The sequence below is a fragment of the Lissotriton helveticus genome, chromosome 2_1 (genome assembly GCF_964261635.1).
Source record: "Lissotriton helveticus chromosome 2_1, aLisHel1.1, whole genome shotgun sequence".
Classification (NCBI taxonomy): Eukaryota; Metazoa; Chordata; class Amphibia; order Caudata; family Salamandridae; genus Lissotriton; species Lissotriton helveticus.
In genome coordinates this window covers 1343917863-1343935679 of record NC_136059.1, presented here as the reverse complement: position 1 = coordinate 1343935679, position 17817 = coordinate 1343917863, and the positions used below count along the sequence as shown (strand labels likewise).

At 43.8% G+C, this 17817-nt stretch overlaps 1 protein-coding gene across 8 annotated transcripts in view; it reads left to right on the top strand.

The window, feature by feature from the left end:
• PTPN13 (protein tyrosine phosphatase non-receptor type 13) overlaps positions 1 to 17817 on the top strand; it is a 1030035-nt gene that overhangs the window by 995290 nt on the left and 16928 nt on the right. For all 8 annotated transcript variants that reach the window (XM_078676288.1, XM_078676281.1, XM_078676285.1 and 5 more), the window contains one exon: positions 16603 to 16693. In XM_078676288.1, the coding sequence (XP_078532414.1) occupies positions 16603 to 16693 (91 nt within the window). The remainder of the gene's footprint in view (positions 1 to 16602; positions 16694 to 17817) is intronic.

Below are 17817 nucleotides of genomic sequence, written 5' to 3'. Positions count from 1 at the left end.
GGCCAGTCTTTAAATCATTGTTTCAAACAACTTCACCTGCCATCAAGACGGGCTCTCAAATTATTCCAAACAACTGTCCCTTTCTAAAATCGACAACCAACCCATACTATCATCTTTGTCTCAATATATTGTTCTCCAGGTTTTTATAATGATCAAATGTTCTCTATTCTACTTGCATATGACAGACTCCTGAAGAAGGCAATAGCCGAAACGCGCGTTGAGATTTCATCTACCGCTTTGCTAACTTCATCTGTTCATTAATTAATTCTGATTTATTACAAGTCTTTTCTTTATAATTTTTCACTGTTGTGTCTGTTCACTCTTTTTGTATTACAATAACTGTATATGTTGCACTGATTAAATTTTGAATTGTAACTTTTAATGTAAACTAAATCAAAATGAAGAAAAAAAGATAAACAAATCTCTATATATATATATATATATAAAAAAATATTTTTGAATATACATCATGCTTGGTCTTGTTTAATCACATGGAATCATAGTCCAATGTCACTGTACATGTTAATTTTGTTATTTCCCTAGGCTCGGGCACCAGATTTAATGTACTTCACTACTGTCCTTTTTCAAAAATTATTATTGTTATTCCCTACCAGTAGTGATTCTATCATTAGTAGGGGTCCCCTTCCTTTTCTAAAATCAGCTGCAATCAGTGGGGTCAATGGCTAAACAGGACATACTAACTTACCTTGCAATGGGAACACCACTATATAGGGGCAACACATGGTGTACAATCAGGATGGAGTATCATATAATCTTTTAATTCCACCTTGATTTATTGGTTTACTGTCCGCTTTTTAGAAAAAAAACCATATTATTTTTGAAGCAGTGGGGTTAATCACATGGCCTAGAAAGCCTTTCCCTACTGGACAACAACTCACTCTTCAACTTTTTTATATGATTTCATCCCATCAAAAGCATGTAATTAACCTTGCAGAAAAGGCAGCATAACTGGCCCACTCTTGGCTCAGGCCTTGCTCACCTGCACTAAGCATTGTCTCCTTATTCATTGGTAGTTGCCGTGTAGCATTACTGATGTCAAGCAATAAAAGTACAATTGCTTTCTGCACAGATATGCATCTAAATGGAACAATGTGAAGATGAAGACACATAATGTAGCTAGTATTGGAATCTAAGGGAATGTGCTAGATCAGAAATGTAGTGAAGGGTGGCCAGTTAGTCACTTTCTAAAGCATGGTGGAAAACTTCAGAATCTGTGTAGTTGGGTAAGTACCACAAACACAAGACGTCGAAAAGGTCTTTGACTTAACCTCACCCTTCCAAGTCTTCTGATGAGGTGCCAGATCATGTCACTCCAGTCCTCGTGCTTCACTGGAGCCTGAGTCTGGGTTCACTCCATGGTTCCCTGACTTTCTCAGAGCCGGAGCAATCCGAGCCCAGCTTGACGAATTTCATGAGTACATGCACCTCATCTTCATAATTGGGCGCCCCAGCTTATCTGGAGCACCTTTGGGACCCATGGTTAGGGAGAGAGGCCGCCACTGGATCCTCACCAGCAGGTTAGCCCTCGGCGCCATTCGGCCCCATGGTTCCCATGCTGGATGAAGAACAAGGCTGCCAGCTAGACCGAGATCTTCCTCGGTGCCTGCTCTAGTACTGACACTGACACTCTAGTACTGCCTTCTCCTTCGTCATTCACAACTCTGATACGGAGCCATAAGAGCATCTCCAATGCCGGTTCCTGCACGACCGGGACTATGCTTTCCATTTCGGAACCATTGCCTTTTGCATTTGACAGGCCTGGAGAGGGAAAAGAATGGAAGGGGTCTGAGGACTCTTATGGATACCAGCACCCCTATATAAGAATGAAGACAGTGGTATGAGGAACTGGCAGAGAGGGGACGTCTCAGCAGACATTGGTTCTGCTCCTCCTTCTACAATGGCTACGGAGGAAGGAGCCTCTTTCGCTATGGTGGGGCGTAGTACAGATGAAGTCCTGGACCTTTACCGATCTTCCATGGCAGTCAAGACGAAAGTCTTGGCGGAGCTGCTTCAGTTAGTAGTCGCCCCTTCTTTACTCTCCTTTAATTAAGCCTTTCCAGACATCCTACTTGGGTCCTGGCCCAAACCTGGTCTGTGCATAGAACTATTGCCTGCTATCATCACCCTGCTCCTGGGGGGCCCAGTTTCCTGTGACTTATTACTTGCTTTTGAAATGTTATATAAAAACTATTTCATTAAGTAAAAGTTTTTAAATAAGAAAGCAACTCTGCAATTAGTGTTTTGCTTGTATTTTGATACTGCAATATCTTTATAAATTCAATTGATATACTTTATATGAATTAAAAAATGAAGCAATTGCAATCCCGCCAGAGGTTACAGAAAAAAGTTAGCTTCTTTTCAAGCTTTCTATATATTTATCCTGCTAGAGCTCTTTTGTTTGTTCACACTTTGGCCTTGCCAGCACCTCTAGGGTGATGTTGAAAGTGATGGCCAAGGTTGCAGCTCATCTGTGGAAGTCAGAAATTCCAATCTCTCCCTACCTCTACGATTGTTGAAGAGGGGCTTACTCCAGGCTGCCGTCTCCCTTCTCCAGACTACAGCAAACCTTCTGCACTTGCTGGGGTTGACTATCACCATGCTAAAGTCACACCTGACTCCCTGTCAGACTCACCTTTTCATCAGAGCTGCTCTGGACACAGTGCAGTTTCGGGCCTATACTCCCATGCAGTGAGTCAGGATACCGACGTGTCAGCCTCTATCCTGAATTTCGGTGAGAATGACTGTGAAGTTGTTTGCCTCATGCCCTCCTGCATCCTGCTTGTAACTCATGCCGTTGTAGTTTACATGCTCTGCAGTGGGACCTAAAGTTCCAGTGGACACAACTTCAGGGATATCTCTCTGACATGGTCCAGATCTCTGAGGGAAATGCAAAAAATCTGCCGTAGTGGTTGACAAACTGCAATTGTTTCAGTGGCAGACCCCTCCCCAATAAGAGCTGACTCTGGTGACAGATGCATTCATTCTGGAATGGGGCGGCCATCTGGGAGAAGTGGAGATCAGAGGACTCTGGTATTCAGTGGAATCTGGGCTCCACATCAATCTGTTGGAGCTTCATGTGATTCACTTGGCATGGAAAGTCTTTCTTCATTTGATCAAGGGAAGGCTGGTGCAGGTGTTAACAGAAAACACCACTGCCATGTGGTAATGCAATAAACAAGGTGGGGTGAGGCGTTGCATCTCTGGACACGGCTAGAATGGCAGGACATTTCCTTAGTTGTTCAACACCTGGCAGGCTTTCTGAATGCCAGGGTGGGTGAACTCACCTGCAGATGCCGGACCACGAATAGCATCTCTAGCCAGAGGTGGTATAGGGTCTCTTTCATCAGCCGGGATAGCAGTGTTTAGTTCTGTTCACGACTACCTAGAATGTACAGTGTGTGCAGTTTTGCACACTGGGTTTCCAAGGCGACTCTCAGTCAGAGGCGCTTTTCTTCTCCAGTGGACCTCCAACCTCCTGTATGCCTTTCCACCTATATCCCTCCTGCCCAGAATTCTTAAGATCAGGAACGACTAGGCCCAAGTTACTCTTGGGCTCCGGATTTGGCATGGAGAGTCTAGTATCCCGACCTTTTGAGCATGACCGTAGGGCTCCCAATCAGGCTCCCTCTTTGGGAGGCTCTTCTATCGCAGCAACTGGGGAGCTTTCTACACCCAAACCTGCGCACACTTCACCTTCATGCATGGAGATTGAGCAGCGAAAGTTAACAGCTTTCAACCTTATTCCCAAAGCCTGTGATGTTATTCTGGCAGCCAGGGGCAGCCAGGTGTCCCTCGACCAAGTCAGTATATGCCCATCATTGGAAAAAGTTTGTGACGTGGTATGATTCTAACAACATCAACTCTCTTTCTGCACCTCTCTCTCTAAGGTTCTTCTGTATGCTCTATCATTGCCCTAGCAGGGTTCTGCTCAGTGCCCAGTTAAAGGTTATCTATCAGCAAGTTTGGCATGGTTGTGGTTGCTGGACCAACCTTCTTTATTCAAGTCACCTATTGTGACTAGGTTTCTTAAAGACTTGCAGCACATGTTTCCTCCCAGGCCATTCATCATGCCCCAGTGGGATGTATATCTTGTTGTCACCTTCTTGATATGTGGAGCCTTGGAGCCTCTGCACAATTGCCCTCGTAGGCTATTGACAAGCAAAACTGCTTTACCAATGGCATAGCATTGGACAGGAGCGTCAGAGAATTGCAGGAACTCTCTGCGCACCCTCCCTACACTACCTTCTACCCGTACAAACTGGTCCACCAGACACATGCCTCCTTCCTGCCGAAGGCTGTGACTCCCTTCCATGTAGGCCAGACCATCACCCTGCCTACCTTCTTTGCTCCACCTCACTCTTCCAAAGAGGAGCTGAGACTCCACCGTCTGGACCCAAAAGAGCAATTTTTGTTCCACCTTGATCGCACGAAAGAGTTCTAGGTGGACGATCAACTCTTCGTAGGGTACATAGGAGCTAAGAAAGGGAAAACTGCAGAAATGGACCACCTCAAGATGGATTGTGCTCTGCAACAAGATCTACTATGCAGTGGCCAAGAAGCAACCCCCTGAGGGTTTGCATGCTCATTCTCCAGAGCTAAGGCTGTGGCCACTGCTTTAGCCCACAAAGTCCCTGTCCTGGACATCTGCCATGCAGCAATTGGGCATAGTTACACGCATTTACCGAACACTACTATCTGGATAGTTGGGTCTGTCGCAATGGGTACTTCACCTGTTCAGTCATGCCAGACTTTCTGGTTTAAATTGGTTTTGCAGAGCCACCACTGGGGGGCATTACCTGCATATTTATTCTAAGGTAAGGAATCTACACTTCGAAAACTCTATCAGATGAACAAGTTACTTACCTTTCTGTGTTTCCTCATGTGAACTTCACACATTGCATTGCCATGGTCTCGGTTGTTCATCACTGTTTCAAGCCACCACCTTCGTGTGCACAATGACCCTGTATTAAATGGACACAGTGCATTGACAGCAGCTTTCTTCCACATCTGTATGATAGTTGCTCTTGCACCGCCAATATCCACTTGTATCCACATGTTTCAAAACCTGCTTTCTCCTCTCGCTCCCTCCCCCACAGACACATTTAGATACCTAGCCATAGGGGCACAGCTACTTAGCACCAATACAACTGCCTACTTGCACTTACTGAAGAAGCCTTGCCGTGCTAGCCTCAGCCTCTGAGCCAAGCTGCAGCAGGACACCAATTTGAATTCTGCTTGCTGTGACCGTACGGTCTCCCAACATTCCATTCACCACATAAGCAGGGAACTGTCAAATGTACGAAGATCATAAGTCTGCTGTGCAAGGTCTGGAAGGTCACTACTCACCCCCCTTCTTTGTGACTTAGCAAGCATCAGTACCATCATAACCCAAATATAGCTATACTTTTAGTAAGGCATTATAAATATTAACAATAAACGCAGCAGCGTATTTGCACTGAAAGTACAGCATATAAGACCAGACTTTTAACACAGCATGCTGAATGAAAAGAGATTGATGTACAGTTCCACACTACCACACACAGAATGAACACATGTTCTACCAGCAGAACCCCAAGGCATATAAACATACACAGCCTCAACAAATGGGAAAGTACTAGAGTGCATAAATAGTATACTATGAAACACATGCTTCCAAAATGGTGAATTGTTGAAGGGTAACATTCAATACTATCATACCATTCCTGTCATCTCAAGAAGCCAAAGAGCTCTGAACTGACACATACATGATTCACTCTTTACAATTCCACCAACAAATAAAACACAAGTAACACCTAATGTTCATCATAATATTCGTAGATGAACTATTAGAACACCTTCCCATGCACATGGAAGTCTTGCCCAGTTGAGACACCACTCTCCATTTCTCTCAGCCACAAAGCTACATGCAAACAACAATGCAGAAACCTTTGTAAGCACACAGAACCCCAATCCAAGACAGGCTATAATATAGCGATGGCATGTAAGATGATCTATACTTACCCTTCGAAAATACAATGATCAGTCCATCCACAAGTACCCATCAATACACCCACAGTCCACCTGCAAATGCACTGCAATCACTGCCATACTTAAGTTTGACGAACAAACCTGGAATGTCAAACCACCCAGGAGTGACAGTACATTAATGCCCGCTCTTGGTGGTGCGACACATACATCAGCAATAGACCCATCGCGGGTGAAAGTAAAGGTGTTCACCAGAAGTACATCACATATTTGCATATTCACTCCACAGAGTGAAACATGACCACAACTCCTAGTGCAACTTCACAAACATGTGTACCCACATGGATGTGACAGCTGGACTCTCCAATATTTTAACCTGTTGTCAGTGAAAGAAAAGGCACTTCTACCAATAACATGCAACCAACATATGTCATCACTTCTCGAGGTGCACTTCTGAAACATGTCCATTCATAATGGTGCACATAATCAAAGCATGGGCATGACACATGGTGCAACGTAAAAATATCCACCCCTCATGCTGCAAAAATATGTAATACAATGTTAGCCCCAGCTACAATCAATAGCTTGGCCCAATCTAATATACAATGATAGTGCAACATAACCAACATAGTCTATACAATTGCAGCATTCTGGCATGCCCACAATCCAGTAGTGCAACATAACCAACATATTCTATACAATTGCAGCATTCTGGCATGCCCACAATCCAGGATGCGACCAGTGATGCACATTAAAGAAACACAACTGTACAGAGGTATTCAGTCACCCTTAATGTAACTCTGACAAACGAAAAACTGCTCAACCACCTTTCCTTGCACTACATACAAACCAGTCCATATGGTTATCCGGTTGCACCCAATGCAGTAACTCAAATTAATTAAATGCAGTGTCTATACTCATTTAGTTCCTCAAAATATCCAGGATTATTGGAAACAATACTTGAACTTTGTTCAAATAGCATGTAAAAGCATGTGTATGTAACATTACTTCTACTACACACTTTGCACATGTATTATATTACATTTTGGAACTGCTTTGTAAAGGTCATTTAAATACACAGGCATTAAGCAGTATGTTGGCCATGTGTATATTCATGATCTATCACTCTACTACATTCAGTAAATGGAACATTTATTCATTGGCCATAACTCAGTGGCACAACAACAGTGCATTGGCCAAGTAGTGTTCCTATTGCAATACAGGTACATAAAGTATAATTTTGTTTTATTCCCAATCATTTGGTTTGAATTTCCTCCTCTTTCAAATCCTTTTGATGTTGTGAAGAAATGGGCTGATTTAGACCACTGATGTCGCTGCATAAATGTAAGCCCATTTGAGGAACACAGCAAGTTGTTAAATTGAATAGAGTGGTGAGCCTCACCTAGCAGCAGCAGCCTTAACCAAAAATATGTATCTTAAAGTACTGTAAAATGCATGGTGACTAGCAAATGTGCAGCTAGAAATCCGTCAAACTGTCTCCTTGTCAACATAGAACATGCATAAGAAAAGTGAAGCATTTGCCTCAGATTCATGAACTATGAGTTTTGATGCCAAAGTGAGTCACATCTGTGTGGAGAACAAGAAACAAAGTGCACTTCATGCATACAATTATCTGGCTGGAAATGATTATTGAATGTTAGTGCCACACACGTGATCCAAAATTAAACAAAATGCACATGGATGCATCATTCTGATAGAGACTTCAAGCCACAGATTCCTCACCTTTCAAATATTCCCAGACATCAGAATGGATCTGGAAATTTGGCAGCCATCCGGTGGCACCTTACAGCTCCACATTAACGCTGTTCCACTCCGCAAATAACATACGGGCCTATATAAGTTCCACCTTTGCATGCTTAAATCAGTTCCTCTCTTTCTGTGCCACCACACGTGTATCGGAAGCTCCCTTCATGTCTCTCGGAGCTTTTTAGGTCAATGCAAGGCTACCACCACCAAAGAAACATGTTTTAAGCCCTGTAGGTACTGTCATAAACAAATGTCTGTGACAGATCCCCACCAGGTATGCTTGTGGTGTCTAGGGTCGAGTCAATACTCCAAGGCTTGCAGCGCCCCTCCCCCTGCATCCCCCATGCCAAATTCCTTTAGCATGGCCTTACAGGAGCACAGTCATCCCATGAGAAGCAGAATCCACAGATTCATATCGGTTGACAGGCAAGAACATCAGACATGTCGGTCCTAAAGATATTTCACAGGGTATATGCCTTACCATTCCTTTCTTCCTCGCTCCATCTTCCACCGTCTACCCAGTGACTGACGGAGAACCATCTCTTCATTTTGTGGCAGAAAGTAGAAGCCCTTTTCGCCAAAGAGGCTGCCGAGAGGGTGCCAGCGTGAGTCAAGGAAGTGGTTATTACTCCCACTACTTTTTAGTGCCCAAGAAGGAAAAAGGCCTTTATCCTATTCTAGATCTGAGCCCTTTTAATGCCTTCCTTTGGAGGGAGAAATTCAAGATGCTCACCCTCACCCAGGTCTTTGTCTGCCCTTGACCCTGCAGGAAGCGCCGGACCTGCAGGATGCTTATTTCCATACCTGTCCTTTCATGCCATCGGCGCTATCTGTAGTTCGTGGTGGAACAGAAAAATTTTCAGTTCACTATGCTCCCATTTGGTCCCAACATTATCCCTTGGGTGTTCATGAAAGTGATGTCGGAGGTAAGGGGTACCAGCCTTCCGATACCTCAGTGGCTGGCTGATGTAGGGGGGCTCGCCTCAGGCAGTCAATAACTGTTCCTCCTGTCATCTTTGGGTTTGATTATCAACTTGCTGAAGTACCACATGACACCTTCTCAGACACTCCCCTTTATCAGGGCCATTCTGGACACCGTTTGATTTCTTGCCTTTTCCCATCGGTTGGAGCCCAAAAAACGCTCAGCTTTTACATTGATCGTACCAAGGAACAACGGGTGGATGATAAGCTCTTTGTGAGGTTCTATGGAGCAAAAAAGCCAAGGCAGTGCAGAAGAGAACCATCTCATACTAGATCATACTCTGCATTAAGATCTGCTATCCATTGGCAAGAAAGAAGGCTCTAGAAGGACTGCATGCTCATTCTACCAGGGCCAAAGCTACTACCACTGCACTATCACTGCCCTAGACATGTGGGCATCCCTCCATACTATCACAAAGCAGTATTGTCTGGACAATCTGATTCACCAAGAGGAGCATTTTCTCTGCCAGTCCCGCTGGACTTTCTGGTTTGAGCCCATTCGCAGACCCACCCCTAAATAGGTACTGCTGTGGCATCTATTTGAAAGATGAGGAATCTACAGTTAGATGTCTCTATCAGAAATACGGTTGTTTACCTTTGGTTACGCTCTTTCTGGTAGAGACTTTGTCTAGCCACAGACTCCCCAACAACCCTCCCCATTCTGTGTTTGGACTCTGTCCTTAAATAAGCTCTCAACTCGAGGAATCTCTACACTGGCCTCAACCAATGTGCTCTTGGGGATCTGCATCTGAGGGCACAGACAGCCTAGAAAGCAGTTTCTACCAGAAAGAGCATTACTGAAGGTAAGTAACTAACTCTTTAGGCCAAGTGCATACATGGTGCCAGCTGACAGTAACCATCAGGCCCGGCAGCCCATAGGTGATTCTGCTTGACAGGGAATGAAGAGAGGGCTCCTGCAGCAATTCTCATTATAAGAGGGGGTGTCACCTTTCTTTCTCCTGTGTTCGAACAAGGGGAAGCTGCATTTTCCTGCTACTCACAGAGTGCATCATTTCATTTTGTATATAAAGCACTGCTTTGTACACATTTTCACTCCACCTCACAAAATTATCAGCGACAGCCTTCACATTAAGCAAACTCTACTTTCCAAAATATAGTATCGGCTTTGAAGGCATGCTTGAGGACACATAGATGTATGCAGTAACAGCTCTTTATCAAGTTGCATTTGGTTGTGCTCTTTGTAGTACAGGTTGTCAGCCTGCATCATTTACAGAAGTATCTGTCACTTCCAACTGTTGTAGTGGCTATACGATCATCCCATCTCCCAATGGTCTAATCACCTCTCAAGCAGATAACTCTCACTCAAACGAAGATAACAGTCTGTTGTACATGGCCAGGTAGGTTCCTACTGTGGCATCTTGTAAAGTGGAACTTCTAGAGTAAAATAGAAATAAACTGAGGAAAGCTACATTTATAGCGCATGTGCAAGTTTGTTTTGCATATGCACTGTTGATTTGCTCTATACGTAAGAGCCCTTGACTCAATGGTCTCTAGCACTGCTTCCTCACCCCTTGTTGTTTTCTTGAAGTTGGAGGTCACCATGAGCCCAGGACAGTGCAGTGATTTATTATGATACAGTGCAACATTACCAGGTGGTATCAGTGTGCATAACGTCAAACTAACACTATAGGAAGGGAATCATCCTCTTAAAATTATTTGGAAAAGACAAAAATAATCATTACAGTGAACACTTGTAGGCATGAGATTGGTTTGAGTCAGAGGAAAGCTAAATATTCTAATGAGACAATATGTCCAATAATCAAAATCAGTTGTCACGAGAGGAAGGAGGGAGGGACGAGAGAACAAAGGGCCTGGGAAAGAGGCAGTGAGGATGAAATGGTAAAGTGGTATCAGTTTGATGAATTGGCAGAATACTTGGAACATCATTGGGAGGAGATGGATACAGAAACGTTAAGAGATAGTGAGAATAAATTGGGTGATGAGAAACAATTCTGAGTACCAGTAAAAAGAAGAACACATTAGTAAGCAAGAGAAGAGGGGGAGAAAGGAAAAAAATGTGTTTTAAGTTTCTTTTTCTCCTGACAGCTATAATATCCCGGTACAGCTAATTTCTTCTGATAGAGATTGCAAATTGTGGAGGTTGCCCCTGAGAAAGACTGATTTGTGTTGTATGTGTGCTAGGACCTTGTGCCTTTCATAGAGCCTTAGGCACTGGTGTGGTCAGGGGCTCAGCGGCCAATGCACTGACACTGGGGCCCATAGTACCCTGATAATTACTATGTTTTACTACCCCAACAGCAGTCAAAGGACCCATTTCCCTAGCTTGCAACTGGGCCCATGGTATCCTTGCTACGCTACTGGTTGAGGTGGGCGAATTTTAGGGTAAATCAAGCTAAATATATACCATTTCACAGCTAAATTATCCATGTTTCAACACTTTTCACATTTTTTGCTCCCTTACTAAAGCAAACTTTTTATTATCAGATATTATTCTTATTGTTTGACTTGGTCCTTTCTGCAGGGTCACCCCCAAACGTTTTTCCTTTGCTCCTCCTATTTCTGCTGAATTTGTTTTTGTTGGCTTTAGGACTCTGCATACTGTACCCCTGCTGATCAGTGCTAAAGGGCGTGTGTGCTCTCCTTTCAAGATGGTAAAATTGGCTTACACCCAATTGCCACTTTTAATTTACTTGTGAGTCCTAGTAAAGTGGCACTATGTATATCTGGGCTGGACATTACATGCTACTAGAGAGCCTGCAAAAGGAATAAATGATGGACGGAATGTTGAACAATGCAAACATTCACCCCCAGTCACAAGGATCTGGGTTTAATCCATCGTTCTTTTGCTCACCATGCCACTCCAGCTTGGCAAAAAAAAAGATAGATTTAGGCCCAGATCTCTGTACTGGGGTGAATGCATGACATTGTTCAGCATTCTGCCCATAAATTGTTCTTTTTGCATTTGTCACCCTGAGTGGGACGGGTATGCCCAGACGCGGGTCCCGTGCTCTTCATGCCAATGGAGTCAAGCTAGCCTGACCTATGAGGGGGTGATACTGCGAAATCGGTCTTAGGGTGCTTGTTTCCAGTCCAGGGAGGGCCTGGCAGTTCGGACTGGACTGTTACCATGGGGGACAAGGTCAAAACTGATTTGCATATGGCTGGGTCTAAACTGGAATGGCATGGGGAGCAATGATTGATGGATTTAAGCCCAGATCCTTTACATTGTTCAGCATTCGGTTCATCAATTGTTCATTTGCACTAGTGAGGCTGCAGCACTTATTGTGCCACCCATTTAAGTAGCCGTTTCAAACCTCTCAGGCCTGCCATTGCAGCCTGTTTGTGCAGTTTTAAATTCCATTTCAACCTGGCAAAATAAATCTTCTGCCCGGTCTAAACCGACATTTTTAAGTCGAGCATCAGTGCCCATGCGCTGTCTGCAAGACCTAATGCTTTCACTATAGGGAGTGTAATGTATTCACTGTAGGGAGTGTAATCCTGCCTGCTGCTTGCCATTCTTGACTCCTGTTTCACTCATCTTTGCTAGCTCCTCATTAATGGTTGCCACTCCCGAAACATCACTTCCATTTTTCGATCAGGAGCACCGGCCAACTACAGATTCCTTACGCTGTAGGTGATTGTGTTCCTTCGGGGACTACTTCTTTTATTTTTGTTCTTTGCCTCTGCTTGTGGATTGTAATGATGTGTTTGTTTTGTTTGCTTTCTGCCGGCTTGATAAAAGGAATGTTTACGTCCGTGTTTCATCCTTCTTTACGGCCGCCAAGCTGTTTTGGTTACTTTGGACTCTGTGTTTCTGCTTTACGCATCCTCCTCCATGTGCATCCCACCTCCAACCCCCCCCCCCCAAGTCAGTTTACATTCTTCCTGCATAGTTTCCATCTCCTTGCAGGGATGAGGGGCCTCTGGTCCCCTAACACTGTGGCTGTGTGTTGCTCCAGTACCATTCTGCCCACGCATCTCTCCCTGCAGGGATGGAGCACCTCGGGTCCCATAATAGCAGGGAGGCACGCTGCTCGAGTGCCACTGTGCCTGCATAGTGCACATCGCTCTCTGCATGGATGGAGGGCAGAAAATAACCCTTCCTTACTGTACCAGCTTTCTATGTTAGTGTTACAAAAGGATATACCAAGACTGATTGGGTGGTACAAAGACCAGAATATGCATGGTGTAGCCTGCAGCAAAGTCTGTGTCCTCGTTCACGGAGGAGCACCATCCAACCTGTAGTACCCTGTCTGCACGTGCCGGCTACCTGCTGAATGTGGCGCAAGGGTGCTTTTGTGGGTGGGTGCCTCTTGATGCCCTGTGGCGCTTCAGCAGACCTTACAGTTTCTGTCAGGGCTCATCATCAGATGCTAGTCTGCACCACTGATGCTCGGCTCATGGCCTCCGAGGAGTCACCTAGCAACTGATAGCAACAGAACGTTACCTGGCCCTCTGCTGCAAGGGAGTGTAGAGTTGCAGAGCGACAAAACCAGCTGATGCTTAATGATGTAATGCACATTAAAGGCCAATGCATCAATACCAATACTCCATTGTGTACCTAGGCATCAAGAAGCAGGAGGCTTCACAGCCTGCAAGAGAGACATGGATGGAAATTACATAGCATGATGGTAAATGCCTATAAACCCGTAGACTGGCGAGGGTCTGTGAAGGGTGGCATTTTTTTTCCAAATACAAGGACAACAAAGACATTACATCAATTTCCTAGTCAATTTTGACTCAAGGCTGTAATGGAGATTTCAGAACTAACTGTAAAGCCCATACTGCTGAAAGATTGCGTGTTATGTACTCTCAGACGCATGGCCACAAACCACAGAGGCTCCAAATTCTATAAATCCCTAAAGAAAGAGCGAGGTCTCTTAAAACACTTGAGGTTGGCATGTTAGGACCACCTCCCAAGGTGAAGCGAGGGCGGTTGTAGTGTACAGTTGCCTTGTTCATAATGCAAAAACCGAGCTGGGGTGAGGGGACAAGTTTCTGACGGGCACCACATGCTACCAGCAGCTACAGCAGAAAGATAATATGTTTAGTCATTTACAGGGCACAATCCCACACACACACACAAGCATCATGCGATAGTGCACGGACACCTCAAGGCATCCATAATATGGTGACCAACTCACCTAGAGACCGCTCTGCTCACAGACAACACATGCAGTCACCCATGTTCACAAACATATAAAATCACACAAACACAGAAAAAAGCAGTAGCAGACAACACACACACTGGAAAGCAAGAAGGAGGACATGTCTGAAATCCTCACAGAAATACCACAGGAAAGTGAGTGATATCCAGTGCCTTCAGTTACAAGGCTTTGAGATTTGGCTGTTCTGACCAGCCCTGAATAGTCTTGATCCTGATTATGTTTCTCACCGATTGTAGTGCTGTATATTGTTGAATTGCATTCCATTACATAATATATTTAACTGCTCACAGTCAACACAGAGGGATTCTTGGCACTAGATGACAGATGTTTATTATTACCCAATCCCGTCATATTCATTTTATTTGGATGGGGAAAAAACTGTGTGGACCTGTAGCGACTCTAACTTGTCCAAACCCCACCCCCGGTCAATTTACATTCTGCCAGTATAGTGCACCTGTCCCTGCAGGGATGGGGCACCTCAGGTCCCTTAACAGTGGGGCTGCGCGTTGCTCCAGTGCCAGTCTTCCCGCACACCTCTCCCTGCAGGGATGGGGCTAATGCTAAATGAACAACAATGGTGCATTTTTAAAATGCAAGCTAACAAAAATGTATGCTCAGCTGCAATCTTTCTCTTTATAATTGCATTGAGGGTGTGTATCTTATGGGGCTTATAGAAGTCACTTTACAACTCCGCAGGGACACCTAGTAACAGCCCGTGGTATGCACCATTTCTCTTGCTTCGTGGAATTTCTTTTATTACCAATGCTACTGGTAGGATATTTAAAAAAAAAAATCTAACAAATATTATCATTTACAACACCAATAGCTCAAACTTTCACTAATGCAAGACCTATTGCATCTCAAATGCTTGTCAATGCATATGTCATGCATTGTATTTAAAAAGTTGAACATGTACTTTTAAGTTTTATATGTCCTGATAGTGAAAAACCCCCTAAAGTAATTTTCCCAATTGCAAGGTCTACATCTCCACTGGGTTCCTTTATTACATTTAGTAAGTGGTAACTTTTGATTGGGAATCATATTTGGTATCTAAGGAATTGTAATTTAAAACACTCTTTAATAGTAAAGTCAGATTTTAAGTCACATTTCTGAACATTTTACTTTTAGAAAGTTGGAATTTTCTTGTCCTAATCATTTGGTGCCTGCAGCCGGTTGCTGGATTGTTAGACTAGGTGTAGTTCACAATTGGCCATTGTATATTCATCCGAGACAGCATCACAATAGAGGATCTGAGAGTTGACAGGATGGGCCACCTCTGAATAGCACTTCAAAAGTACTGGCTCAGATCACACACAAAGCACTTCACACTAACCTACTAGCCCAGATAGACTGGAACCAGGGCAGGGAGACAGGGCATTTCAGACACGTCTGAAGGGGGAAAATGCAGAAGCTTCTCCCACTTCAAAGTGGGCACCAGGTATATCAAGGGGACCCTCCGACCCAATCTTCTGTACTCTCCCTGACCTGTGACTACTACAGAAGAAGGATGCCCTGCTGCCCTTCTGCTTGAGGCCTGCCCTGCTACAGGGACTTGACATATGCTCCAGAAGCCTTCCTGCAACTGTCCAGCTGACCTGCAGGACTGGACCTGCCTTAATCCTGCTGGCCTCTGATGGAGGGAGTTCCTGATCCCAAGAGGCACTTCCCCAAGTCCTAGGCTTTTGGCTAGCATCAGACAGAGTACGTCCTGGCCTAACTGAAGGTTCCACCAAATCTGCCGTTAAGTCCTGCAAAGCTTCACCACACAGCTGAAAGCTTCATCAGAAGTAACTCCGAGCTACTTTCAGCCCTGCAGAGCTTCAGCGTACAAGTTATAGCCTCATCAGAATCGGCGCAGAGTGACTAAAAGCCTCGCTTTGCTGCTGCCAGCCTCATCAAAACCAACGCAGATTGGCACAAATCCTTCCCTCACAGCTCATTGGAACCAACAAAGAGCGACAAAAGCCTTTTAGCTTCACTGGACCCAACGCTGGGCGACGCGTAGCCTTGCAAGGCAATTCCACCCAGACAGCGGACATAAGGGAAAACTTCAGTGGGCAAAACGTGGTCCTGTGCCCGGTCTGAACTCCATCTTGGTCAGCCTGATCTTGTGACTTTGTCCTGGTCCAGCATGACCTGATACTCAGTTTGCGCTTTCTCCCATTTGGCACTACTTGTAACTAAATCTTTAATATTGCGTATCTACAGTTCTACTGATTGGATTTTTATCACTTTTGCATCAAATAATTTATTAGCATCTACTCTATTTTTCTAAGTTAAAGTGGCATTTTTCATCTGTTGTGTTTTTACTTTACTACTGTTTGTGTGCTGCATAAATACTTTATACATTGCTTCTAAGTTAAGCCTGACTGCTTTTGTTGCAAGCTACCTGATGGTTAAGCACAGATACATTTAGTAACTTTTAGCTGTTCACTCTGACAAAGATTGTGGCTGCTACTTCTGCAGCGTTTCACCGCACTCAACCAACAACCACATTTCTCACATTTACAATTCTAACTTTGCTCTGATTTCAAAAGTGGAATTTATTTAACTAGCTCCTATGCTTTTTTGTAACCTTGGATATGGTGCATCCTAAGTTTATTGTATATTTAATTACAGTTATTTTTTGTGTGTATGTGGTGTAATTGTTGGTACTTTCAAACTTATTTTAATGCCCATTCCTTATGCACCAATACATGCTTTCCGTTTCTTTTGACAGAATCTACAAGATTTGAAGCCTTTGGACCAGTGTTTAATTGGACAAACTAAAGAGAACCGCAAGAAGAATAGATATAAAAACATCCTTCCATGTAAGTCCCAAAGAGTGATTTAATTGTAGTCAGTGGAAGTGAGGCCTTTCATAAAGTGAAGACAGTTTCACTGCCATGCTTCTTGGTCTCTCCTGTCATCGGTTTGGACTACTTGGGTAAAACCTGAAACGTGTTTCTTCAGATACAAAAACATTCCTTTCCTAAGGAACTCTTCCACCACACAAGTGCATTACCACATCTGGTAAATTTTTTTCAAATTGGTGAAGATCTGGTGTCTTTGCTCCTCAATTCATTTTGTGGCTATACTGGGTGTATTGGGATTACTAAATGGTTGGGTTGGGGAATATTTAAGTCTCGACTTTGGGTACGTTTACCTTTTGTCTGGAGTTCTTCAGTTGCCTAGATGTAATTTGTTTTTTAAAGAAATGAAGATGGCCATCTTGTTATTGTTCCTGAAACTAGCTGTTTCTGCAGGTCCTAACAGTAGTCCTGTTGTAAAATAAATGACATCAGTATGAGTGACTTAACTTTAAATTTGATGTTATGGCTGCTGTAAAGCTCTCGGGGGCACAAGTCTAATTTGATTGTAGTTAACACAGAACCTCTACAACGATGTGTGTTGTCTGTTGTCAATTAACCTCTACATTATTTTTCCAGCCTTGCTTTGAAACAAGTAGACACAATATTCCCTAGCATTAACTATGTGGGAAATTCATCTCAAATTAACTAGATTTGTTACATGTTGAAACAATTCACTTATCTGAAGTCACCCAGAATAGTCCCATCTGTTGTGTCCTCTGCAGCTACTCTGCCTCTTGAATTAATCTGAGATAGGTTTATGGCCCTGTTTCCCATATTTCAATCATTTTCTTTGGGAAAATGTCACAGACCAGACAAAAAAACTTTAAGAACAAGTGTCAATATTTTAAGGATTGAAGTTTGATGAAGTGGGTGACTTTCTTTATTGACTAAATTTAAATCTAAACACGGTCAGAATCCATGGCCTGCCTGGTGATGATGTATGTGTCAATATCAGTGACAGTTCCTTGCGTTTTCCTACTCAGTTGTGACTTTAGTTGTTTTACTTCTGTATTGATCTGCCTGGATGTACATAGTCCATTACTGTTCTGCTTCGGTATTCCACACCCTATGGCAGTATGTCA